Source organism: Vanellus vanellus (assembly GCF_965231255.1).
Source record: "Vanellus vanellus genome assembly, chromosome: 1".
NCBI lineage: Eukaryota > Metazoa > Chordata > Aves > Charadriiformes > Charadriidae > Vanellus > Vanellus vanellus.
In genome coordinates, this window is record NC_138905.1 from 40,939,730 (window position 1) to 40,967,414 (window position 27,685).

General features: G+C 38.9%; 1 protein-coding gene across 1 annotated transcript in view; it reads left to right on the forward strand.

The window, feature by feature from the left end:
• The window catches only part of LGR5 (leucine rich repeat containing G protein-coupled receptor 5), a gene marked incomplete at both ends in the record, with an annotated part of 93,222 nt that overhangs the window by 36,759 nt on the left and 28,778 nt on the right, over positions 1-27,685 (forward strand). The window contains 3 exons of the mRNA XM_082482270.1: positions 2,306-2,377; positions 17,099-17,170; positions 18,775-18,846. Coding sequence (XP_082338396.1) covers positions 2,306-2,377; positions 17,099-17,170; positions 18,775-18,846 — 216 coding nt within the window. The remainder of the gene's footprint in view (positions 1-2,305; positions 2,378-17,098; positions 17,171-18,774; positions 18,847-27,685) is intronic.

A 27,685-nucleotide genomic window follows, 5' to 3' on the forward strand; every position in this document is an offset into this window, starting at 1 on the left:
CTTTATGTTCCAAGAAAAGAATAATCTGGAAAAAAAAAAGGAACCTATCTAACATAATGACAATATTTAACTGGTAGGTTTAAAAAGAGTTAGTAATTGCTGCAATGTAAACTGGGGGAAAAAAGAGGTTCATCTCCATCCTACGATGTGGAGCACATACTTTACCACATGAGTTGAGTCCAAAAAGGAGACTAGGACATTGGCATTCACTGTTGTTAAAACCACCTCTGGGGTCTAAAGATGTTTTTAAGAAAAATGCATATATTGTTGATTTTCTTATCTTTCTACTAAAGAAAGTAATGAAAGTCACCTTCTCTTATTCTAATCTTCTTAAGATATTAGGGTTTGGTCTGTAGATTTCTTGTAACTGGTGTCATCGTGGGATCCTGTGGGTGATATAAGCAGACAAGTACTGCCTACTACTAATAGAAATTAATATGCTAGAAAAATAGGCTTCGGGTTTCCCCCGAAACTGGGAAGCCTTCTGGAAACTTCTGGTCAGCCAGAGTGCTGGTTAACGCCGGTTTTGTAGAATGCCCTAAATATGTGTCTGTCTGAAGACGAGTCACTCCCATCTTCCACCAAGGCTGGCTTTTTAGGTCTAAAATGTGATTTGTTATGTTTACAAAAACCCATTAAGACATGTGTTGAAAATCTCACAATCAGAATGATATTGTTAAAATACTGGGTTTATCTTAATATTCAGTAGTGTATGATTCACTACCTGGATGAGTTTTTCTTTTGCCAAATAAATCCATGTTTTTGTTCCTTTGCCAGAATAAATCCTTTGAGCCTTTATCAAAGTGAAAGGGTAATAACCTGCTAAACGGTATGAAAGAATTAGGTGATAATGTATTACAGTAAAGAATGAATTTAATAAATACACAGTTCTCAAATTATGCCTTGATTTTGAAGTGAATGCAGAGACCTTACCCAACAGTGATTTGATAATTGTTGTAAAGTATTAACACATTTCCTTTATTTCAAAATCTCTACGTGAAGTATGTTTTTAAATTATGCATTTTAGAATTCAGCAAAAGATCAAACATCAAAATTAACTATGCTGACTAAAAGCATATATTCTGTAATGTGAAACAGGCTGCGAGTAATAAGAACTAGATGGAATAGGAATAGGACGTCTACCCACCAAAGTACAGATAACTTATTTACCTTGTAAGCTCTCACCAGCTGGAAGAAATAAAGTTATCTAAATACTACCCAAAGTGTCTGGAAACAATAAGCACCGCTACAAATACATGTATGTTTAAATAGTGGGGAGTTTTAAATTATCACAAAATGTTTGCATAAAATATGCAGGTCTGTTATTTTTATTTTAGCAGTCGACGGGAATTTTGAGATAGGTGTGTAAGTAAGTCGTGTCTTTCACACAGAATTGTATTATGCAGTCTGTTTGCAGGTTTTATACTTAATGCAAAGCAATTATAACAATACTGTAGGGCATGGGGAAGACAATGGAAAACACTGAAAAAGCATGTTAAGAATGAAAAGGTATTATACGAAATTTAGTCTAAAACATAGCTTGAATGAGCTCTGACAGAGCTGATATGGCTGGTTGTTTCCTGTGCCAGGAACTACCGTGGAACCCCACCAGGAAGTGTGCTACAGAGCAGGATCACATTACACCCTTGTTTTATGGTTCATTTCACTTATTTAATGCAATTTGAGAACCTGCAAAAAAAGACCACTCTAAAAGGGGGATGTTTATTATTTGAAAATATGTAATTTCTTTGACTCTGGTAAGTTGGGGTTTGGGGACACCTAATGTGCCTCATGTAAGGCAAGGCAAATCAGTACCACCATGCAGCAGGTTGTACGCAAGAGCCAAATGTTTCCATATTCATGAAATATAAAGAATGATGCAGATGATGATAGTTTATATCTGTACACTTTTGCCTGTCTACTTGAGTAAACCAAGCGTGCTACAGTGATACAACAACAATGAAAAGCGTAGTAGTTTTGCTTTACTACTCCAAGTAAATTTTAATACAGTACAGTGGTTTATTAAAATTATGTAGACCGAAAGGGTCGTTTAGTGTTCCAGCTGATTTATAGAGCGTGATAAAACATTCCAAAATCTCTGGAAACAAGGAACATGCTACAGCCTGTATTTGGTTTGACAAAGCTATGTTCATAGGAAAGAAGAGCGTTCAACGTGCTGACTAGATAATGATTCATCAATTCTGGCAGAGGAACTAATTTTTGTGCATCAAAATGTGTGGAATGAACAGCTGGATACCACAGTTGCGGCATGCCATATTAAGTCTCTGTCTGTTTTCCCCTACAGTGATCTCAGTATGAACAACATTACTAAGCTGCCCTCAAACCCCGTGCACAATCTCCGCTTCCTGGAAGAGCTGTAAGTATCATTGTATCCTTGATGGGCATAGTCAGCACTAGACACATTCCTGTGTTTGTCTCTCAAACTTACTGTGGGAACCAGATAAAACGGTGCAGGAAAGCTGTCAGCCTGACACTTCTGGCACATGCGGAAACACTTAGTTGAAAAAAACCCAATTGCTCGTGATTCTGGAAATGAACTTATAAAAGAGTTACCGTGAGGCTACAACTTCTCTAAGCAGAGACAGAGCCAAACAAATTAAAATTTTTAAACAAGGGCTGTTTAAAAGAGCTGGATTGCTTTTTGGAAATAGTTAAGCAGCAGGATATTAAAAGTTTGAATACTGGCTCATGTTTATTAAAATCGCAAGTAAAGCTATAATCAAAACCAAAACCTGCTGCCTCGTTCTGCCTGTGTCAAGGACAATTGAGCCGACATTTCATAGTATCAAGGCTTCTTGTCCTAATCACTTTTAATTACTGTTTCCTTACTCTAAAATTTAGCATCCCTGAAGGCTGGCTGTAAAATGCAGAATCCTGCAAAAAGCTTAGTTACGCTATCTAGTACGTTCACTGAGGGGAAAAAGTACACTGCGAAAACTAGCTAATCAAGCACAACATCAAAAGAGGAATGCTGGTTTGAAGTGACGGTGACTAACCAAAAGTGAAAAGTATTGTGCATTCATGAGACCTGGATTTGGCAGTGACCCTAATTGTAATGTCCCAGGCTTAAAAGAAAATTTAAGTTCCTGAGGAGCGATGGAGACTCTGTAACTGATGCACCATGGATCTTGCGGGGAAAAAGCTGGCACCTGCATTTGCATCAGTACCTCTAAAAGTTGATTAAAAGCATTGTCTAGGCGTTCAGCCCCCTATGAAACGTGGTTTATAAGCTTTTAAAAGTGAAAGCCTCCTTTTTTTATAGCAAGTATAGCTGCTAACACACCATAAAACCCACGTAAGATATGCAAAGTCATGGTGCTGCCCTTCTTGCAAAGACACAGTCTGTTTTAGGCTATGAAACGTGTACAGTCCTTTGCATTTTAGGTGGGTATTGCACTGACAACTTTGTCCTTGCTAACGCTCATTTGAATTTTACCACCTGGTCTTTCCAGCTGGCATCTATGAAAAGAAAAGAAGTTAAAACAATTTTGGTAACACCAACTTTGAACAGTACCCTATTTGCAAACAGATTTTCCTTTCATGTCTTATTTTTATTACTGGCAGCGTTTGTATTTAGAAAGCATTATTGCTTTTAATTCTCTTCCTTTACTTACTTCTTTTCTTTGGTTATCGTGATCTGTATTGCTGTTGGTACAACTTTCGAATAACATACAGATACGGACATAACAAAGGAGAGATGTCGCACACCAGTTGTGAACAGTATCAAGTGTGTATGAAGTGAATCATGCCACAAAGACCCTGCTTGTGGATTTTTGCATCGTGTTCATGTTTGCTTGTCCAATCTCCTGTCAACTGTAATAACCCTACTAAAAGCTTCCAACCCAATGACTTCTCTCCAGCCATTAAAGAAAAGAAGAAAAACAAAAGTTTGGGCTTTTCATGGAAGGAAATTCTAATGCAATAAGCCAAGTTGCCTTCACTCTTTCATTTTACGGTCCAAAGTTAGATGACCCAAATAGTGGGACTTAATGTCGCTGCTTGAGAAACTGTTCAGCAGTTTACTTCATCTTCCTGATCATGACCTTTGAAAGTGTTCTGACCTTATTCTTGTGTTGGCCCTACTTTTCCATGGAAATATTAAACCATTATCCTTATAACCCTCTGTTCCAAATTAAGTCATTCCAGTCCTTCATTGCTGAATAATATTTATTTATTTATTATGTTTTGCTTTACATATACGCAGTCAGCTCCTCCATTTGTTTCACACAAGCCAATCATTTCCATTTCTGATTGATTCTGATGCTGTTTTCGCTTTTCAAATAAACACAGAGAACTGAAGCCTTTGAAGGGGTGAGGCAACTGATTACTTCTTCTTAGTGCAGATTCAAACCCATTGTGCTGAGAAACTCTTTGGTGTTCATGGGCATGTATTACAATTCAGTCTAGTATTACATAGAAAAAGTATAGACAATGGAAAGGCAACTGGCTATTCAGTTTTGAAGTAGGGAGTAACAGCCATTGTAGTTCCCATGCTCCCCTTATGCTCATTTCTGAGCAGTGATTGTACATTGGAAAATTTTTTTTGCCTGTCCAGGCATTGCCACATGATTTTTATTCCCAGCTTACCTGGGAATTCTGTGTTTTGTTTACATGGCTCAGTTAAAGGGGACTATTGCAAGATATAACTTGGCCTATAATGCAGACGTTGTAAAAATAAGGTTTTATGAGATCTTTAGACCAAAGCAATGTTTCCGTGAAATTAAAACGCATCTTAGAAATGTCTGTCCGCTCTTTGAAATACAACAGCAGGAGCTTAAAATGCATTTTTTAGGGTTTTTTAGTCTTGAAAAAAAGTGTTACTAATCCCTTTATTAGAGGGCTGGTTCAAAAATCTGATAAAAGCTAACAGTTGATCCCCTCGAGTTTTAGCCTAGATGTTATGTCCTAGGTGCATGGTTTGGCAATACTGGTAAGTCATTACCCCAAAAGAACTGAGAATTTATTAAACCAATTGTTTTGACTGCAACGCAAGGATGTGTAAGCCAGTTCTGACCTTCTAGGCTGAATCTGATCCACTCTTCCAGCCAAGGTTAGACACCTCTGCAAGCAGCATTCTTGCAATCCTGATGATCATGCCTGGTATTTATCCTTAACCAAAGACTTTGATCACTGAAGTACAACATATTGAAACTATGCTGTGTTTTTGAGGTGCATGTTCCTCTAAAAGTTTTGGAAAACACTGTGGTACTTTGAGAACTGAACTGTTCTAGCTCCTAAAAAGTTTAGTTTTGAGCAAGGTCTTTTATTTGTGAAAATGATGGGCCTTTCAGGCCTAATTTTCTCTTAAAGTGCATATGATGGAACTCCCACCAGGAAAGAAATATGCTTTGGTTGCTTGATTATCAGCAAGTTGCTCTGCATGAACTTGTACAACACCATTAAGTCAAATTCTTCATTATAAATTCAAAATAACTGCAGATATTTATCAGTATGACTGAGTCCAAAACTCAATCTCATGCAGAGTATTTCTATACATATGTCATTCTACAATGTGTGTACCATGCCCATATTAATAGAGCAGTAAGTTAGAGTAGTACATTAAAAAAAGATTTTTTTAAAAAGTGTATAAGAATTACCCAGGGTGTGACTCGTAAGAGTTTAAGAGGCAGCTACGACTGAGTGTAGACATAGCATTTTGTGATTACTAACACTTCAAAGCAGTGCCTGAAACGGTTTTATTTTATAAATTAATGTCTCTATGAAGAGTGAGGAAGAAAGCCAATAATAATTTAAAACTATTTGAATCAGACCTAACTACAAATATCTTCAACTAGATATATCTTCACACATACATACATATGCATATGCATAAATATATGCACACACACCCATACGTGCACATATATAGGGCTTTTATTTTAATTTTAAACACGGGAACATTCCACAGATAAGCAAAACTCCAAGTGATTTTTAGTACATTGCTGTTTTTCAGGAACTTAAAATTGCTGTTTTACTAAAACAGCAACAAAGGCCTGGTTCGTTACAATTATTTTACCTACAGAGTAAGACAGTTCAAAATAACTTGCATTTCACAAAATCAAGCATTAATTAATTAATTGCAACGTGTATACAGGTGCAAGAAAGCTTAGTGATGCCTGTGTTATTTCTTAAAATAACCTTGAAGGGAATTAAATATATGTACAAAGTTTTTCAGATTGATCACGGTATTATTACAGCAGTTATTCAGGCAGAAGTGCCTTTAAAAGTGCATTTTACTACAATACTGAAGTGCAGAATTACAGCTACAATACAAAACAGACTTATTATGTGAATCTCACCACGATTTGTGTGGAAATCCCTTTACACTCTAGAAGTGGTCAAGAGGCCACTGTATACATGAAAATGAAGTCCTAAATTACCGGGAACAATCCGTTACCATCTGGTCTTATTTATTGTTTTCCCTTCACTTCTCTCTCTGCTCTTTTTCCTACAAAGAGGTTTTCAAAGCTGTTAATGGGAATTAGGTGTTCTTTTCCCCACTGACTTTGAGCAGTGGGACTGAGCTCTCTGGTCATTTACATCTTTGAAAACTGAGAGCATTAGCTCCCGGGGTCTTGCACAGTCTTTATTTTTGTGCTGGTGCAGACACATAGTGGCTAGCACTGAAAACGGATTCTGTACTTTTTACTATTGTGTAAGCTAGTAGAAAACATAAAAGTGCTGCAGCCATAGTCCAAAACTTTTTGGAGAAAGCGGGGGAATCTTGTAATTTACTTTAGCAGTCTTTGGAGGGGATGCTTAAATATTAAAATCTTTCCCAAATATTAATCTGCTTAGATTTAAAAACCTCCAAGGCAAAAAAGGAAAAATACCTGCAACTGACACCCACAGCAAAAGTAAAAGCAGAGTATCATCTAGTGGTCTCAAACTGTCCACGCATGCTTCCTTCCGATGTCACTTAAATGCCAGCTTCACAGTTCTTGCACAGCAGGTTTTAGTGGCGCTGTTCCTGGTGGAAATTGGCTTATGCCACCTCCATAGCTAAAGTTTCAAGAACTTCCACTGCTAAATGATTTATGATCCCATAGGTAATTGCAGAGCTGCGCACAGTCTAACACATAAGTTGTGAATTCAGTTTCTTGAGGTGAATTGTGAATTTGGTTTCTTCGCTTCATACATGCGTAGATGTAGAGGTGATCTGTTCAGACTCTGCCACTGTGTTCGATACGTGGTGTTTGTCACCAGCCGGGCAAGTGGCCCACGGCACATTGTAAATTCTGTTGCCATAAGACAGACTTTGTTGATGACTCAGGGCTGTGACTCCCCAACTTTGCTTTAAAACAGCCGGGGAGGCACTCAAAGTCCTGACAGAGGGAAGCGCACCACTCATCGTGAAATTAACCGTATGTCGGTAAAAACTGTGAGAAGGTGTTTATCTAGTTCATCAGTTGGAAGCAATTATGGTAGTTTTCTCCCCTAGTTTTTGCATACACAGTTAGTTTGATTTCCTAGAAAAGAACAAACCCAAACGTAGAGGTTTCCTACTGTACGAGATAACAACTTGTAACCTTTGGGTTCACAAAACAAGGGCCCCCGTGTTCTGGAGCTGTCGCTGCCTTTGTTGCTATCCCTTTGATGCCACCAGAGCGAGTAACAACAAAGGACTCTGCCATGTGGATGTGTCGGCCTGGCACCCTCCAAACTGCCCTTTTTGCTGTCTTATCAAGAATGACAAGATGGGGGAACAAAAAAAAAAAAAAAAAAGAGAAAGAACAGAGCAAATGCCTTACTAAATTAGAGCTGCTTGCATTGCTTGCTGAATAGCTTGTGCTGACAGACAATTATTCTGGAAATGTTAACGCAAATTGCACAGAGCAACCTTGACACTGGAACTGCTGTGCATCTGTGGTGTTAAGGGGCAGAAGGGGAGAAGATGGGGGAAGGAAGAAGATAAAAGAGAAGTGAAAATAATAAGATATGCATGCACGCGGAAACACTAAATGTTCTAGGTTGATGTCCAAGAAACCTTGTCAGTGCTGCTGCGTTGCTCTTATTGGGCGCGTGTTGAAGTTTATTTTTGGCTTGTAGCTTGTAAATGCTTTCTGGAACTCGTAATTTATTTTCCAGCAATATTCGTTAGGAACTAGTTTAAAATATCAAAAAAAGTCATAGGAAGAGCTTTTTGTGTTTTGCGATCAATACAGATAGTGAAATTATACTTAATTAAACTATGGTGGAGTGGTGCTTTATTAAACGTGCTGTATATCTGTAGATCCTGAGGCAGGATTTTAATTTAAGTCTTACACATTCTGTGTGTACTGCAGTAGCAAGTAGGCACAAAGAATTTCTTCCTTTGTCAGTGGAAGTTCAGCCTGTTCGCAGGCTTCTTGATTTCAGTGCAGCGAACACTTCTGATACCCACACTATTCAGTTTTCCACTTGCTTACAGTTATGGGTAATTAATTCAGCCAATATCACATTTATATCTACTAGGTTCGCAAGCACAGTAAAACCAACTTCTTCTAAGTTGTTTTTTTTTTTTTAATTTCCAAACAGGAGTAGCAGTAATTTCTCCAGTAATTCTTGCTTCATTGTACCACTCAAAGAATGGTAGTAACCTCAAAACTTGGATCCACACAATTTCTGTCCTTTGCCTGTCACACAGGAATGACAAAACAATTAACACATTTTTCATTATTGATAGTTTGATCATGGTGTGTTGTACTGCAGTTCTATACTTCAGCCAGTTCTTGTTATTAATGATTATTATTGGTCGTAGTTCTTACCCTTTCTGGTGATACTGGCACTACTGGGATAAAACCAAAACAAAAACCAGCATGAGAAGGGTAAATGACACTTGGAAGACCCAGCCTAGGAAACGTAAAGTCTATGATCCACCATTTGTTGCTCTGTCTTGCTGTAACATTTAAACACTGTGAAAGGAATTTTAACAAATTTAAGATTGTTCTGGGAGTAGTGATTTGGTGACAGCGTTCTTCAAACACTGAAGAGAAGCTATGTCTCTTATTGGTTTGTATCCTTGGGATCCGCTGCTGGGAATCGGCACGGGATTTCCTGGCTGATGTTGGAGTACCTGCGGAGAGTTGGCCTGGCTGCAGTCAGAAGGCAGGTACCTGGCTGCTGGTTGAGCAGAAGGGCCTTGGTGAAGCCCCGTAGGAGGACACTGCCTTCTGCAGCGCTGAGAGCAACAGGGCTTGTCTCGGCGCTGGCTGTGGACAGCTTCACGAAAGGAGAGATCAGTTGTCCTTAGCAGTTATTGGATCACGCTCGTGCCAGGTGCAGAAAGTCTCCGCCTTTTGTAAGTGGAGAAAGAAGTAGTACATTTTAGACCACATCCTTAACTGACAAAAATCTATGATCTGTTTTATCAAAGCCAGCTCGAGATCAAATACACACTGATTTCATTCCAACTGCTTGAGCTCAGTTGGAGTTATTCCAGTTTACACCCTGTGAGAATTTGGCACATGCATTTTAAAAGGCAATTAGGCCCTCAGGCAAGAACAGACTGTGTTATATTTGAATTTCCAACTCAACTGTAGGTAGCAATAAATATAATATACAGCACAATTATGACTTGCACACTCCCCTCCCCTTTTTTAAAGATCGGAGAATATCTTTACTTTTTCTTCTTTGATCTCTCTGAGCATCAGATTTTTTAATATATCATTTGACCCACATTTCTTTTTATATTACTGTAACGATTACAGTTTTAATTAACGTGACAGATTGAAATATAAAAAGATAATTAAAATACAGAGTAACATTTGAATTCCTAATCTAACAAAGTAAAACATTTTGAAAGATATATGTTGATATCATCCATTAATTAACTAATAATTAACACAGTAATTAATCACCCATTAATTCATACATTTCTATTGCATTGGCCCAAGTATAATCACTAATAAATATCAAATTAACCTCTTATCTCAAAATTGTTGTTGACTTTGGGTAAGTAAGTACTTGATGAGTATCCATATCGTCAAAGCCTTTTTGATGTAAGAAGCAGGAACATTTCGTGTTACCTATTTATAGATGTATGTGTAAACTGAAGAAAGTTATGGTCATAGAAATATATGAATTCTATATTGGCTATATGTTTATATAGATGGAGAAAATATATGTGTCGTTGAGTGCTTGTGTATCTTTGATTAAGTTTGACAGGAAACAAAATTGAAGCAAAAGATTCAAGATCGGTAATTCTTCCTTGAACAGAGGCGAGTTTTTATAACCAGGACAAGTTATTTTAGAAAAAGATTTGGAAATTCATGTTTTCCTGTTGTTCCTCCACAAACAGCCATTTCCTATTTTAGAAATGGAGATAATAGTTTTAAGATTGGTACTAGTGCTATTGATACAACTCCCCAGAGAAGAGGTAATTTACTGGCAAATATGATACTGAGGTAGGATGCAAATGAGAGTCCTATTTCTCCTTGTGTCAGCACAAATTTTTCCGCAGACATCAATGAGACTAAGATTTCACCACGGATCTTTATCAGTTATTTAGAACAATTATGGCAGTTGGAAAGGCAGATCAGGCTTTTAAGAAAGAAGTTTCAAATTACAAAAGAGAATTTCTTATCTGTACCCAAGGTATAAAAGACACGATCCATGATTACATGAATTTTAATGGCATTTTCTACATGGCATACTAGTGTTTTAGCACCAGATTCAGGAAGGTTAGTACCAAGCAGCAGCAGAACAGTCCGAGATGTTAGGGTGTTTTCACTCTCAGGCCTTCTGTACTTTCCATTTCTATTCACAAAAGCAAAGATTTTTTTCACCGGTCTCTAGCTTCTTCCATGTAATTCCTTTTCAATTGTCTGTCTGGACAGTTTTTTAGTTGTATATAATGCAGCAAATGAGGCATGAAACATCTGTTTTCCAAAAAAAACAGGCAAATATGAAACTTACTGAATTGTGCCATTATTGACGTTAACTTGCTCATCTTTAAACATACATATATATATATATATAACCAAATTCATGATAGCATTCTCTTAGCACGTGCAGTCTTTGCTGTCATTCCTTAAATAAAATCAGCAAACCAGTTAGTGAACAGAAGTAAAACGCAGAGTCAAAGGGACATCGAGGCAAGATAATAGTTCACAGAATTATTTTTGCAGAAATACCTCAACATCTGCACAATTGAAGGATGATTTCAAATTGCACTCACATTCTGTATAGGATATTGCAGTACATGTGGACTGATGAAATATAATGCAACACAAGTGATGCAATGATGTATAACCTAATCCGTATTTAAGGGCATGCAATGGCACTAGTCTAGAAACATTGAGACAGTCTGGTATTGCTATTGTAGTTTACTGGCATAATAATAAGAGTCCAATATATTTATCATAAAGTTGAGTGTAATGACGTTCTACTTAACTGTATCTGTTCTGGAACAGAATTACAACAGATTTCATTGGATTTTCACATCTTAATAGTGGAGCTTGACTTCTTTTACACTGCTTATTCCTGTCATGTGTCGAGTCACAGCAAGATCCAGAGCGCCGCCTATTCTCCTACATTTCAGCACCTTGCAAGATTTGATCAGTAACTCGTTCCAGAAAATTCCATTGTGCTAATCCTGTTAGAACATGGCGTGAATATTAGTTAATGTAAACATATGTTTTTTCCCGAGGAGACTATTAACTTCCTTTCATGTCCTTCCTATAGGTTTGACGCTACTAGATTTTGAAATAGACTTTACAGGTGCTTGTTCAGCGTTTGCTGGACTAGGTCTTACTCAAGCAAAGAAGAAAAGCTGCCACTACCCGTAGCGTATCGTCACTGTCTGCTGCAGACATTGAGGAGTAGCTGGATTAGATTTGCCACAACTCCTTTCCACAGTTAGTGGAGAGGTGCTTTCTTTATTAAATGCCACAGTTTGTTAGCTGTAGAGAGAAGTCTTTTTAGTGTTTCAAGTTCACCTTCCATCCCAGCAGGTAATGAGGAGACACTTGGTACCAGGGAACGCTTGTCCTGATGCAGAAAGCATCCGCACACAAAGCAGTTTTGAGTTGGCAAAGAAAAACTATTGTACTAGAAACGTAAAGGAAATAGTTGACCATGCTCAGTGACAACTTCATGTTTATTTGCTTCTTTCTGAGGAATTAAGTTTTTCTTTTCGGACATGAGCAACAATGGAAAGGAAACGAAAAAAAAATGTTTCTGATCATTTTCAGAGCTTTCTGTGGGTGTCTTATTAGTTGTGTTGTCTTTGGGAATGTTCTCCTGACTTGGTGACCACCATTTCTCAGAACTATGAGACTCCAGGAGAGGTCAGAGTACACCAAAGGGCTAAACAGATGGGGAACACTCAAAGGAGAGCCCCCACACACCTTTTCTTAGATCCGACCACGGGCCATGGACCTGACCTGCAGCACTGCAGCTATTCCAACAGTGAGCAGAGATTGCCAGCTGGGCTGAACTGCATTGAAACATATTTTATAAATTGCTGCCATTTGAAAGGACGGAGGCAACACAGTTTTCTCTCGGCTTATTTATTTTACATCTTTTAGAAAGAAACATGCAGTAGTATAAAAACAGCCTGTGCTCAAGCCAAAAGTATCCTGATATCTGGACTCCGACAGTGGCAAGTAGTGGGTACTGAGGGAAGTATGTGGTAACACTTCCCCACTTTTCCAGCTTCCATTAATTTGCAAGATTATATAAAGCAGCGTAAGTAAAATCTAGTTCTAAAATAATATAGCTCAAAAAATATGATCCAAAATCGGTAATGCTGTGTACTTCTGATTACTTCTTCGTTAAAAAGTTGTGATACATTTGAGCCTGAATGTATTTAATGACGTATTTCTAAAATAATGTCAGAAATGCTGGAAATAAAAGGAACAACTGTTAAAAAGTGAAATTTGAAGTTGTTCAAACAATAGAAACCAGCCATTTGGTTATGCAAGCACTACAAACAAGCTAGTTCATTCCTGCTCTCAGAAATCATTAACTAAATGCTGGACTATAGAGACAGATACTATGACCATCCTCTTTCTGTTCAGGGAAAGTGATATTTACCCATCCAGACTAAAATCACTACCCAACGTCCATCCAAAGTTCAGTAAAATACTGGGCAGCTTCTCTCAAATAATTTAGGGTAGTGGAAAACAAAATCCCTGAAGTGGAGAAGCATAAACTGTGATAGATACTTGATAGGTACTGTAGTGTCAACAAGGGGATTAATTTTCACCTGTGCCAAGACTGAGAATAGAAACGCAGTAATAGCAGGAAAAACCCACAAGGAAGGCATTAAAATGATCAGGAACAAATAAGCCAAACCTAATGAGCTTTGCAGCATGCTTTAAAGAACTGGCCTTCTAACTTTCATCCAAGAATATTGAAAAAATTAGACAACGATCCAAATGAATCATTTTTGCTGATTTTTACCAAATACCACAATTCTGGGGAATTCCAAAGGGCTAGGAAGATGCTACTGTTGTGCCAGTGTTCGGAAGTAGTCTCATGGAGCATCTTGGGAATATATAGGTGGTTTGCCTGAAGTCAGTTCCACAGAAAATCATGAAAAGAGCATCATGAAAAAGAATTTAATACGGTGACTGAAGGTCAGACAACATCATTACATCAATAATAATTGTTGCCAGATGTCTACCTTTTCTGACATGGTCAGTTTGCTTGGTGAGAGAACTACACGGACATACATGTATTTTGGCATTTGTGATACATTTGGTGTAGCCCTCTACTGAAATATGTAGGGCTATACATGATGAGTGTGATCTGCTGCTGCATAAGTAGAGGAGTATCACATAAGATAGTATTAATCACTGTCTGCAAACTGAAAAACATTCAAAGCAGAACTTCCAAGAATGACCTGAGGTTTGAAGAAGACGTCAGGAGCAAATGCAGAAGTTGTGTCTACCAAAAAGATTAACATGCGGTTTCATCTGTCTAAAGTGTTTGTACGAGCCACTTAATTGGGAAGTTGTGATCTAAAAGGAAAAGAAGCAGAATATAAAACAAGGGTTGGAACCTGAAACAAAAAAAAAAAAAAACAAAAGAAAAGAGGAAAAAATTACGTCTCAGTTTAACAGTGCAGGTGACTATCACTCAGAGCAGCTCAGGAACATGGCTCAGCAATCCGTGCTTACAACCATCTGTCGGCTTCGGATATTCCTCTAATAGATGTTGGAGCTGGGGCCGTGCAGACACATCACACTCTTAGGGTGGCATATTGTGGGTGGTCAGATAATCCAAATGGACCTTACAGTCAGAATGACAACAGTGTACTCTGAAAAAATCTTCTCCTGAAGACGGTTTCACAGAAAATCTGGCCACAAAAGGAAACAGGGAAAAAAGTTATGTGGAAAAGTTTTAGCCATCAGAGACTAGCTCAAATACAGCCCAATGCAGTACAGTCTCACTAAAGCCATCCTGAATGTCAGTGAGACGAGTAGCATGTGTAGGTGTGTCTCTATGCTTAGGTATTTCTTTCTAAATATATCAGATATACGTTACAGGTACCATAAAAATGTCTTTAAAATTATGCCAGTACATTTTCAAAAAATGCCAAACATCAAGGTTACCACAGAAAGCCACGATGATGCTCTGAAGCTGGGAAAAGTGAGTATTACACATAGAAACAAAACTTTAAAGCTGCATAGTGTCCCAATTAAGTTGCTGCGGTCCTGCATTTGGAACAGGGAGGAGCATGCATGGCAATTGCCGGAGTCCTTCTCCAGAAGCTCTTAAACCGGTCTGATTTTCTCAGCTAGCCCATTTTATGAAGAGTTGTCCAGTTCAAACAGGCGGTATGAACATGTAGTGCGTTTGGCAGTTTGCACTGCGACAATTACGAAAACTGCTGCAACACAGCCACTCTTAAGAAGGGATGGTGGCCTGACAGAGCACCAGCTTGAGTCTTTAGACATGGGGGTTTAGTCCTCTGCTCTTTATCAAGCTTAGCATATGACACTCAAAGCAGTAACTTATGGCTGTAAGTGAAAACTTCGATACCTGTACCTACTTTTTTTCCAGTAAAGTTTTGCAGACTCCTCCCGTTCTGGTTCGTGCCAGGCTCATGTCCAGTCATGCCATTAAAATAACAGAGCAAAAGGGTGCTGTGGGGGTGAAGCAGTCTTTAGTCTTTCCAAAAAGTCATATCATAAACTGAGATGAGAAGCAGATAGGTCCTCAGCCTCTACTAGTCAGTGATCCACAAACGACATTTACTTTCAGGGTCCCAGTCTGGTGTGCCTTAACCTAGCACACACCTGCTTGGTCCATCAGCAACCCAAAAGTCATTGCCATTTTTGTTCAGAGTGAAAGCTGAAGAAACCCCTTACAAATCTGCAAAAAAAATAGGCTCAGCTTGTGAGTGCCTCACCTTGGCGCAAGAGCAAGCCAGGTTTGGTTCACTCATCCGCCTGCAGGAACGCAGGTGCACGTGCCCGATTCTCAGATGTCTGAACATCAGACTCCAGTATACTCCAAAGGGAGACAAGCTCAGCAGCTTTGTCTGAAGCGGAGTGCCTCTGCAGAGCACAATTAAATTCATTTAACAGCGAGAGGAAGAGCCACTTGCTCAGATTTACAGGTCACACGGCTCAGCAGGGGGGGTGGGTACAGGGAATAGCCTTTTCCACAAATTGAAAATGCCTGGAGAGTCTTTGGAGCTGGCATCTATAATCATGTTTTCTTTCTTTATGGCCCAATTTTTATTTTTGTTTTCTGTATGAAAGAGATTCTAAAGAGAAGGTGTGCGCAGGACCCTGTAGCTAGCCTGGGGCAACTAAACTTCAAAGGAAGACAACATTTAAGGGCCAGTCAGTGATGGACCTTCAGGACTGCACTCATAAGCAGCTGGCCTTGTCCATGGGCAGCACTGGCAACTGTGGTGCCTGCTTCAGTGCTGTAGGTTCCTCTCTGGCAGGTTGGTACCAAAGGCAAGGACCTGACTCTAGTCCTGTGATCTTTCCTAAGGGGCCAGAGGCCAAATCAAATGTCAGCTCTGTTATCAAATCAGCTGGTCTGTGGTAACTGTCTGCAATTTCGGTGTGCAATACCTTAGCTGATAGGAAATATCAGTTCCACTTGGCTTAACTTGGTCTGCAAATAGAAGAGGGTTACATCAGATCAATCCGTATTTGTTGCCATCTAAGAGCGGACGCTATGGCTGTACTGACACAGCGTAACGTGACTGGCAATCTAACCCCGACCAGTCAGTGTTCCAGCTAGGGTACAGGTATCGTAGCACATTCACGCTGAACTGAGGTAGCGGGAGGCTAAATGCAAGACGTTTTGGAGCTGCACTGATGGGGAACGTAGAAATGCCGTTATCAAATACATGATACATCAAATATGTATCAAATATCAAATACAGATCATCAAATACATGACCTCTTTCCTAGAAGCGAACCTTACAGAATGCATTCTTTTTTTTTAGCAGAGTAACATGCTTCACAGATGTATTTGCTGTATTTACCGAGGTCTGTAAAATACTTTCAGGCGTTCTGAGAAGGAAGATGCAATAGGAGTAAGGAAAAAAGCCTTACAAATATTAGCAAGTGCACTTTATGCTAACCTATTACACATCTGCTCACAGGGAAAACTATGATTCCATCAGTACAGCAGTTTTATGCGTAGGTATTTTAAAATGAACTGTGGTCATTACTATGTGGATATATTTTTATATTAGTGAAAATGAGGTAAATATTCACAGATATAATACATGCACAATTCCATGTACATGCCTGTAAATCCAATGATTCTAATTGTTGTCAGTACATCTGTATTTTAGTTGCTGAGATTGCTCTAATCCTTAAAAAGAACAATATGAAGAATTAGCTGTGCATTCTAAACCATAAGCTCGGCTTGTAATGAAATTGCGTTTTCGTCTCTGCAATCCAGCTGTCAGTAAATCAACTGTACAGTTTAGGGCTTCTCTTTTTTTTTTTTTTTTTGCTTTTAAAAGTGTATTAATGACAAAACAAGGCTCTTAAACTACTGCCTCTGGCATCAGTCGCTCAAACATAGCCGTATTGCACTTTTTAACAACCAAATTAATTCCACATGAAGAGAAAAAGTATTCACTCGCTTTCTTTCCCTTTTTCAAACTTTGCAGACGTCTTGCAGGAAATGGCTTGACATACATTCCTAAGGGAGCATTTGCTGGCCTTTTCAATCTTAAAGTGCTGTAAGTAAACTGTGTGTTGTTTGATATATTTCTGATTTCCTAAATGCTCCAGGGAACTAATTAACCAGTGAAGTTTTGATCAAGTAAATTACATATTTTGATCAGCTCGTTTTGAACGACTCAACTGAAGTGAAGATACATATGAACATCATTAAATCTTTGTTTTTTCATGTAGAAAATATCCTAAACACAAAAGTTGGAAAACATTAATGGCATTCTAAAAACAACTTGCTCATCAAGTAGATGTCTCTGTACAATATCAAAGGTAAAAATTGGTTCAGTTAATAGTTTCTTTAATTTCCTCAGAAGTTCTGATTTCAAGTCTAAAACTCTTAGTGGACTTTTCATGATCACACAAAACTGGGGGTAAATCGCCTTTTCCTTTTCCTGAGACCTGGGGGGGGGAAAACATTGTTGTAGAACACCATGTAATTTAAAATGCAGTTCATATTTCATATCTTGTTCTTTGTGATGTAATTGCTATAAGATAAATTGTAAAAAAGCCTGTATTGTTTGGAATAATAAGACAGTACATATAGTTACTCAAATTATTAGCAGGCTACATCTCATAATATTTACACTAGAGGGGATCTTTGCCTCTGTAAAGTTCATAGAAACTGTCTTGTTAATAAGCAGTAATGCCAACCTCCTAGGCAGCATCAAGCCAAGCCAGATGCTACTGTGAGAGTACACAGAGCTCTACTGAAAAAATACCTAAGTGGGATAGAAGTATGAAGAGTTTCCCACTCCGTCTACTCTTAAGTTGGCCAGCTGTAGCTCTTGTTGGCCTAAGGAGATTTAGATCTGCCAAAAATTATTTCATTTGCAATGTCCCATCTAGTATGCCTGATTTTGAAGGCAGCATGTACTACTTTGGTTTTACTCACATAGAATCCTTTTATATATGTAGGAGTTGATCCAAACAAGGATATTAGACCATATTCAAAGGGAAGAAAAGATTCTTTTGGAATGAAAAGTTGTTTTTCAATCTTTGCAAGCTGAATGATGTAATATTTCAGAAAAGAGATTTGTCAGGTCATTTCTAGCAACGTGCCATTTCAGAAAATTTATTTCATTGAGAAAAAGTCAGCATTTTTTACCGAGATAAAATTTTATTTAAACCAAATCATGAACTCCTTATACAGTTAAAAGTTCTGTTTGCCGTAGTAGCATTTTCATGAGTAAAGATTTCAAGAGTCAATCCTTCACAGCGTTATCAGAATAAGAAACTGAAGCACTTCAGAAGGAAAACAAAATCGGTACATGAGGATGACTATTTCAGAATCACTGGAGGCAATTAGGACCTCAAGCCCTGTTGAAAGCAAATGGGATTTATTCTTTTAACTTCCTCAGCTGCTTTGAAAATCCTCCTCAAAGCTGATGTGTAGCTGTTAACAAAGCTAATATGCTACAGGTATTTGTTTGCTTTGAAGAGAACTGACATTTGACAGGGGAGCAGAGTAATTGTGTAGCTTTGCTTTGCTTGTAATCTTGAAGTAGAACCAGTGCAAAGGAGGTAAGCTTGGAAGAAAATTTAAAATTTAAAATAGAAAGAAATTGTCTTTACTGTGTTGATCCTGGTTTTTGTGCTACTCACGATGTAGGATGCTGCAGAATAACCAACTACGCCAAGTTCCTACTGAAGCACTCCAGAACTTGCGCAGCCTGCAGTCTCTGTGAGTATACTTGATAAATCACTTTGCATGAACAATAATATATGATTACCTATTAATTACCTTTTAATATCACTTAATAATGTGCTGAATCAACTTTTTCTTTTAACTCTCTTTGAGCTGCTTTTCAAGAGAATTGTACTCTCAATTAAACATCAAAAGTGACTGATTTCATTCCAGTAATTTCATGACACCAGCAGCTTCTTTGCAGCGTTATAAACTGGTTCACCGTCTGAGAAGACGCTCCTTGCACTGCAGTGCTTTCTGTCTGTCAAGAATAATATGGTCCCTTGAGCACTGGTCTTTCCCATGTTTTTTTAAGAGGCTTTACAGGGGAAAAGAAAGAACCCCAAATGAGTCCCTTGGGTTTTTTCATTTGGTGTAATTTTTTTTCTTTTCAAGCACACTCCTTGTTTTTTTCAATTGGTGTAATTTTTTTCTTTTTAAGCAGTGTGGAAAACACTATTAACTCATGAAACAAAGTGTACTAGAGGATGCTTAATTATATTATATGCTTCAGGCAGGTCTCCCTATATATAGTTCTTGACTGTGCTGTGCTGACTCAGTCCACGAGCTTCAGTTTTAACAGAACTCCTGCCAGAACTGCTAGACCAGGAGTGAGGATTGGCTGCTTCGTGGTATGAATGAAATTATTTTGATGTGCTTCTGCCGCATAACATAAGGATGGTTGTACCAGGTCTTGCTAAAAGCTGACCTAGCCCGGTATCCAGTCTTCAAGAGCAGATGCCAAAGGAAAACTAGGTCTGGCAAAGAATATAATAATACTCCTTTGGTAAACTGTCCCGGCTGCCAGAGGTTTGCACTCAGGGACTCACTGAGCCTATTGTGACTGCTTTGAATTTAGTAGCTCTTAAAGAATTTTATTCCATGAGTTTGTATGATTGCTTTTTAAGGCAACGTAACACTCGGGATTTTTTGTGGCAGAATATCTGCTGATCAGCTAGCCGTGTGTAGCATGGTGAAGTACCTCCTGTTACTTACCTGGAGCTTCTCACCACCACGTTTGATGTTCTCTAAGTGCAGCGTCAGGAGAAAGTGGAAACAGCAGTTCCTTATAGATGTACACCAGATTTTGTAGACCTCTGTTGTATCCCCATTAGTCATGTTTTTCGGACATAGGCTGTTAGGATTGTTTCTCATGTGCTCTGGTCATCCTCATCACTGTTACTGAACGTTTTTTTCAGTTCTCGTATATTTGATTTGAGACGAGTCAAGGGGGATCAGACCTGCACAGCATGTTTAAAGTGTTTGCACACCATGGATTTATAGGGGTGAATTATGGATGCTTTTTTGTTTGCTTTCCTACTAATTCCCCAAACTTCATTTTGCTTAATTTTTTTAACCTTTACTGAACACTGACCTGTTATTTTCATACTTATTACAACTGCGGGACCTCTTTCTAGCATGTTAGTAGCTCCTCAAGCGTTTGTCATGTAAAGTTTGAATTGCTTCACGTGACACCTATCTATACTGAAATTCATCTGCCATGTTCTTGTTCAGTCAGTTGAGTATCATGAGTTCCTTCTTGCTGCACTTGCAGTTCACATTTGGCAACCACAAGGCTGTCTCAATGCACGATGCAGAAAATAGAGTGTTTCTGAATTACCCACAGAATTCCGTTGTTACCTGATACAAAAAATGACTGAATTTTTTAAAGTAGCTACTGATTTTGAATATGCAGCATAAAATATCTAGATGATTTAAGATAAGGAGGCAGGTTCTTTGGACAGAGTAAAATGTCATCTGACTCTTTTCTGTACTTTAGTTGGCCACCTTATATTTTCAGAGAATTACTTTGAAATAAAATTGTTTTCCTAAAAAGTCCCGAGATCCAGATGTGAAAGTCAATCTGGAAGGTCAAATAACTATCACAAAAAGTGTTGCTACAGTGTGCGGTGGTCATCAATGATGTCACTGGTAAAAGTCTAACCATGACAAGGGTAGAGTGAGCATGTGTACCAAGCTATCCAGTCTGGTTAGAGTTAAGATGTATTGGTTGAGAAATGTACTGTGTTGAACATGCTCTCTTCCTTTTTCGTGTATAAAGAAGTTCCACCAGAACATTAACATCTTTTGCATACATTCAGTTCAGCCAAAATCTGAAGAGCAGAATTAATGAAATGAATTGATTTCCAGCAAAATTATGTCATCTGTGTATAACTTACCACTACACAGACACACATTATACTGTACTAGCTCCCAGGATCTTAAGTCCGTCTTGAACAACATTTACCTCCTTAATACACAAAGCATTCGTTAAGGTTTCTAAAGGTGAAACAGCCCTAAGAATTAATTATCTTATAATTGTTATTTGGTCAGTGCCTTTTTTCTTTATTGACCAGACACAGACTGAAATATCTCAGGCATATACTTTTGAGGTTATGGTTCTTTCCTTTGATCTTTGAAAAAGTCATGAGAAAATGCTGGTCTAGTGACTATATTAGATTTTCTTTCTGCTAAACAAACAAAAAAAAAATCTTGCTGAGATCACATCACTCTATACACATTCTGGACCAAAACACGATAAGCCAAGCAAACAAGAGTTCCTTTGTTGCTCTGAAAGAGACTGTTGAATTTTCAGCGCAGTTTCTAAACAAAATGACAGTCTCACTCAGGCTTTGTTGCGAATATTTTTTTCCTTGGGTGAAGAAGTTGAAGAAGTAAACCGAACATAGTTTGTGTAGTCTGTGTAAAGGACCGATATTTTGTGACAGAATTAAAACAGAAGGAGAATAGGAGTGGTCAGTAGAAACCCTTAAACAGCTGTGTAGCAGACCCAAGATGGAATGATAGAGGTTTGGACAGAAAAGCTACTATCACCTGAAAGACGATCGCCAGCAAAAGAGACCTCTTTGAGGAAAGGAAAGCTATTATTCTTTTGTTTGCTTAAAGTGGATTGTGCCTGTCAGATAAAGGTGTGCACAGATTCAATTTCTTGTTTCATACAGTCTAGGAATTTTCTGTTCACAAGGTGGTTCTTGCATTGGTTTCTGATTTACAATAGGAATTATTTCTTGAAACCTTTGAAATTGCAGGAGTCTTTTCAAGAGTGTAATTAAGAGGTTAAAAGCCTTCACAAAGGCAGTTCCTATAAGATAGCAACTTCTTGTATTTATTATGTTTAACTATGCAGGTGGCATTATTTCTGGAAGCCTCATTAACCCTTTGCTTTAGGTTAGTATAGATGCAACAAACTGAAAAGTAGTGACAGGACTCAAATCTCTGCCTTTCGTGGTTTTACTTAAGAAGGGCAGTCATGTAGAGAGGCAAGCCATAAGAACTGCATTGCTACCTTAATCCATGTGGAAAGTATTAAAAATTGTTTTTATATAAGCATATATATATAATTGTTTGTGTGTACATGCCCAAGATATGGGGGTGTATATATATATGCACACACAAGTTTTCCATGTTCACTCGTAGTGCAAATTCATCACAAATTTTTGCACAAAAAGGTATTTCTGGATGATATGATGTCCTTATTATCTAGACTCAAAAATGACAGCATAGGTATCAATATTGATAGATACATTAATTGATGTTAAATGGCCTGTGCCACACAGAGCAAGAATTGATGTATTGCAGGAACGAGCAACGATTTCTTCCCCTTTCTTGTCCAAGTTGTAATATTGCTGGCACGTGGAACAGCGTGACAAGTTTGAGTGATAAATACTCATTAATTTCTTAAGGCTTGACCTACCTTTAGAATAGATCAGTCTTCTTCAGACAGCAGGCATTATTCAATAAATACTATAAAACGAGAAATGGGTGCAAAAGAAAACAATCACAAAACCCTAAGATTTGTGAATTTCATCTTCAACAGCGAAAATCTATGAGAGAACCTTTGTACTGTTGCCTAAAAACAAATAACAATATGTTTTTTCTGTCACTTAAGCAAAAAATAAGATTAAACAATATTAAAATCTTCTCCAATATTGAAAAAGTCTTTGTAGTTCAATAGTCAACAACAGTGACACGCTACTTTGATTAAGAAATGAGTTCAGCTACCAGAGCTCGGACAATGATTGCGTAGGACTTCAGTCCCCTTTGTGGCAGGAGGATTTAAGGAAGTGAGGTGGGGTTTTGATCTCCAAGGTCAACAACTTATTATTTGGGCTATAATTTTCCTCTGAAATCTAGTGTGAATACGAATTGTCTGGATTACTAATCCTAACAATTCAAACGGTATTTATTTCTGTTAAGCCAAAAAGGATAAAGTATGTTCGCAGGTACCATGATTGAAAGGGAGGAACACACAATCCCTGATGTGTCACAACTTAGATCTTGGCAGCAGGTTTTGAAGTGGCACTTGAATGCCGTCTTCCCCTTAAGCAAATGTATTTCTTTAGAACCAACTACAAGCAGATGGTCACTGGGTTTTGTGTTTCTCACAGCATCAATATCTCCATTCTGCATTTAAACCAAGGAGCCTTTTAGTGATTTTGAATACACCTGTGTAGTCCAAAAACCTTTTACATATGTATATTGATTTTTTCAAATATTGTTATTAATTAACAGCTTGTTTTCTGTCCAAGTTTTTTCATTTAATGTATGTTTTTGTTTAAATAGGTATTTTTTTCTCTAGTATAATTGTCTTGTCATTTCTAATGACATCCCTTATGTACCAGAATTGGTATATAATTTAAGTATTTTTGAACAAATAGGCAATGACATATCAAATAATTTTGTTTTATTTTTTCCCTGAACATGTTAACACAAATTTTACATTACGAGCAACCAATAAGTTGCAGATCTCCATTTGCGAATGTTGCTAAATAAAGTAGGAAAGTGTAATTGGCATTGCTGATGGAAAAGCAAAGCTTCTGCTATTCTTTTATTGGTACTATTGTAATAAAACCCTTTGCAGTCTATACTACAGATGAAACTCCGCTCCCTGTATATTCGCTTGTTTAGACATCATTGTAAACGAGCAGCTTTTACTGCTGTGTTGTCAGACACAGAAATAGTCCAAATCAAGAACAGATCGGGTGCTATCTCACTGCCCGTGCCAAACCAGTCGTGAAGGACATTTAAAAGGAAGCATTATTTACAGTATCACCTGCTTTCATTCCTGTAAAATTTAAGAGGACTTTTACTTTAATAGTAGAAAATAGGGCATAATACAACATAGCCCATCTTCCAAAGCACTGGAAACAGTTGATAGGGGGAAAAAATAAATCGTCTTTTCTCCCTTGGCAACCGGCAAAGTTGGAATTCAGTGAAGCAAATTAATTTGACTTTACAAGTAACAAGATAAGAAAACAGTATCAATGAAATTTGTTTCAAATTTCCTAACAGACTTTGTAAATTGCTTAAATTTTAAGATATTTCAGTATTTGTGGAGCACCTGATGCTGACACCAAGTTTTACCTAAAAGATTATCTAGAAATCATCTTGGATGCTCTTAATAATTGCCTGGCTGGAACACGTCAGCAAATGGACTTTTCATCTTCTCCCTACTGCTCCAAATATTTGACATTTCAAGAGAAGTTTCCATCCTTAATCCAAATAAAGAGTTGAAGACTTTGAGGGCACAAAGTTCTGAAATGCTTCCAGTTCAGGCTTGAAATTAAAAAGCTTTTTTTTTTTTTTTTTTTTTTTCATTTTCAGAAATGTCAACTTTAAATTATTTTTTTCCGTTTTGATGCTTGTGTTAATAATCCTGATTTTTAGTTAAAAGACAAAACAACTTTGATGAAACCACATTCTCTCAAGAGAACTGTTTTCATGAAAAGGCAGGAGCTTTAATTGTGGTTTTCCATGTCCCACCCCAGGATAATGAAGCCTACAGGAGGCATTATCCTCTTAGAAAACCGGGTACCTCAACAGGTACCCACAAACTCCCTGAGGAGGAATTTCCCACAGTTTAGATCAAGGTTGTGTGTATCCTGTGCATGTGTCTGTACACATACGTAAAGATGTCTCAAAACTCACCATTGCAGTCTTCTCATTCTATCGCACGTCTTACCATCCGAGCTACTAGAGCCCGGGGCGCCCTCGATAACAGAAACATGACTGAAACGTGGAGCACTAGTACGATATCAGACCACCCCTCTCATCAACACACACTCTTCTGCCTTGATAAACTGTTGGGAGGAAGATAGAGGTGCAAGGTTCCCTAAAATGCGTGTGCTGCTGCTTTATTTGGGTGCAGTCCCTAACTCAACCAGCTGTAGCTGGTTTCAAAGTGGGGTGCAAACAGGCGAGGCTGAATTAGATCAGCAGTTGCAGGTAACTGGGTGATGTTTTCTTTCATCCAATACTAGGCATCTTTCATCCAAGCTACGAGGCATCTGGCTCTTTTCTGTCTTCTGAGCAATTTTTAATTACATTTGTAAGGGAAGGACAAGTTTCTCAACCTCAGAACCACTAGCCAGAATCATCCTGCATGGCTGAAGCCCACCAGGACATGCGCCACGTGTGGGAGGAGGACAAGAAACTGCTGCTGGAGTGGTTAGCAGTGTGGGGGCTCACACTGCATTTCCGAGGAGGTCCTCCTGGGCACCGTACAGTGACAGACTGTGGCTACTGCCAGCCTAGCAAAGCAAACAGTGCTCCAGAGTGCTCCCGAGGCACCGGCCGTGACTGTCTGTCCCGCTGCACGCTGCACTGTTAACAGGGTCCTTGACACACTTTTGACCTGTGCCAATTAACATTTGCCTGAACTTTTCCCTGGGGGGCCATCTGGCAGTTCGCACAGCCCTGGGACGGTCCCCAGTCGGCGCTCTGCATACAGCCATCTCGTTTTGGGAGGCTAGGAGAGGTCACTGGCACAGCACGGGCCACTGCGAGCCAGTTGGCTGCAGGACCCAGGAGCATTCCCAACCACACCAAGAGTGCTGGTCGAGTTGTGGACTCCTGATCTGAGCGTGCAGCCATATTCCTAGGACAACCCAACAACTCCTGCTGGCCCCCACTTTTTCCCACTTTTTCGGGGATTGAGGGTACCCGGTATCAGATCCAATCTCTGTATAAAACCAGCGTTGTAACGGGCCGTTTGTGCTTTATGCCACAGGCTACCATCCTGGCTCGCCCTCGTGAATGCAGGTTTACCAAAACACCTGAGCAGCATGTTTGGCTATGAAGAGAAACGCAAAGAACTGAAACTCCCAGAGCTGCAGAGACCTCCCCGTGTCAAACCGAGCAGTGGGGCAGAAACAAATGCTCCTAAACTGTGACTTGTGACTTGTCTTTTTTGGTCTTGCTGCTGCCACGCAGGGTTTTCTGTCAGTCCTGTAGAAGCCCATACAAGGGCAGAGCTGAAAGTGAGCTGTGGGAACTGCTGCGCTGCTGTGTTGTAATTAAGCGTTTACAATAGCCCTAGCATTTTCCCCTGTGGACTGAAGGGGATATCCTGTGTAAAGGGCCATGTTTGAAAAACATGGCTCACAATAGCCAGCTATATTTTCATTTCATCCACTTTTCAGAGCCAGTTTTGATGTTACTCGCCATTACTTAGATGGGGCTTTAGCCCAACTCCTGTGAAGAATCTGTTGAGAGGGTCCATGTCACTACATGCTATTGAAGATGGTGGGACTGCATGTGACCCCCCCTCCTGCCCGTTATACCCTCCCCAGGCAGGCCCTCTCCCCAGCCTTTGTCCACCACTGCTCCATACCTTGTGGAGACGCTTGTCTGCGGCTCCCGGCATCACAGATCTGGGTCAGGAGAGGAGCAAGGGGGTAGGAAAGGGAGGAGCGCACCCCTTCTCAAATCTGCCATGTGCTCTCACTTCTCTGCCTCCCCTGCCTGTTACGTATAGCCCCTTTTCATTTGGTTTTACCTCTCCTATTTTAAATGTCAGAAGAAATATTTTGTCCTGGACTTCTTTATCTGTCTCTGTGGCTCTGCTCTTCTCCGGTCCCTTTGTTGTATTCAGGCCCTTGTCCATTGCATGGAGAGGCAATCCATGTAGTTGCTGTTTATTTCAGAGGGGAGAATGATCAGGGAGAAATCTCCTTCCTGATCCCATATATAGCGTTTGATTTAACCCCGAATGAATGAGCAAGACGCACCAACAAGACATTAAGGAATTTCCTGATCACCAGGTACATCCAGGTTGTAGCTGCTCTTGCTCATACTGAATGGATAAAAAAAATGCAAATCAAATATTTTTCAAACATCTACCTTCACTCGTTCCAGAGTAACAATAAATGAGTCCTGTTTACAATTCTAAATGAATAATATCTTTTCACGATTTATGCACATGGTTGTAGCATTCCCAGTCTGTCACAGGAAACACCAGCGGGATACAGGCCACATAGCTCATGCATTCACTTTGAAAGGTTTGGACATTTTAAGTGAGCTCATGGTGAATTTCATACTGGCTGCTTTATTTACATGCTGCCTATCAGAAGAGATCAAGCATTTCTGCTTCCCTAAATTGGCTCTCTCTGGAATATAATAGCAGCTTTCAAACTCACCACATGTTATCTATATATTTTCAATTATAAATAGGGTCATGTTCGTGAGTTAATGGGTTTAGTTCTGGAAGTGCCAAAACTTTGATCAACGCATGTAAAGCAATTGGCTGAAAACGGCGATTTTGATCAATGCTTTACACATCAGTGTGCATTACCTACAGTATGACAGGAAACATAACCACTGCTGAAACCTTTTAATATCTGCAAGAGGGAAAACGGTACTTGGAAATTTAAAAAAGATTAGATAACGAAAGAGTGCTTGAGGCGGTACTTCTTACGAGCACTTGCAGGATATGTAATCCAGTTATAGGACCTGCAGCACAAATCATCGTAGCTTCTTGATCTCCTCCAAAGTTTATTTAAACAATAACTCAGCTACCTAGAATCTCATTTATATT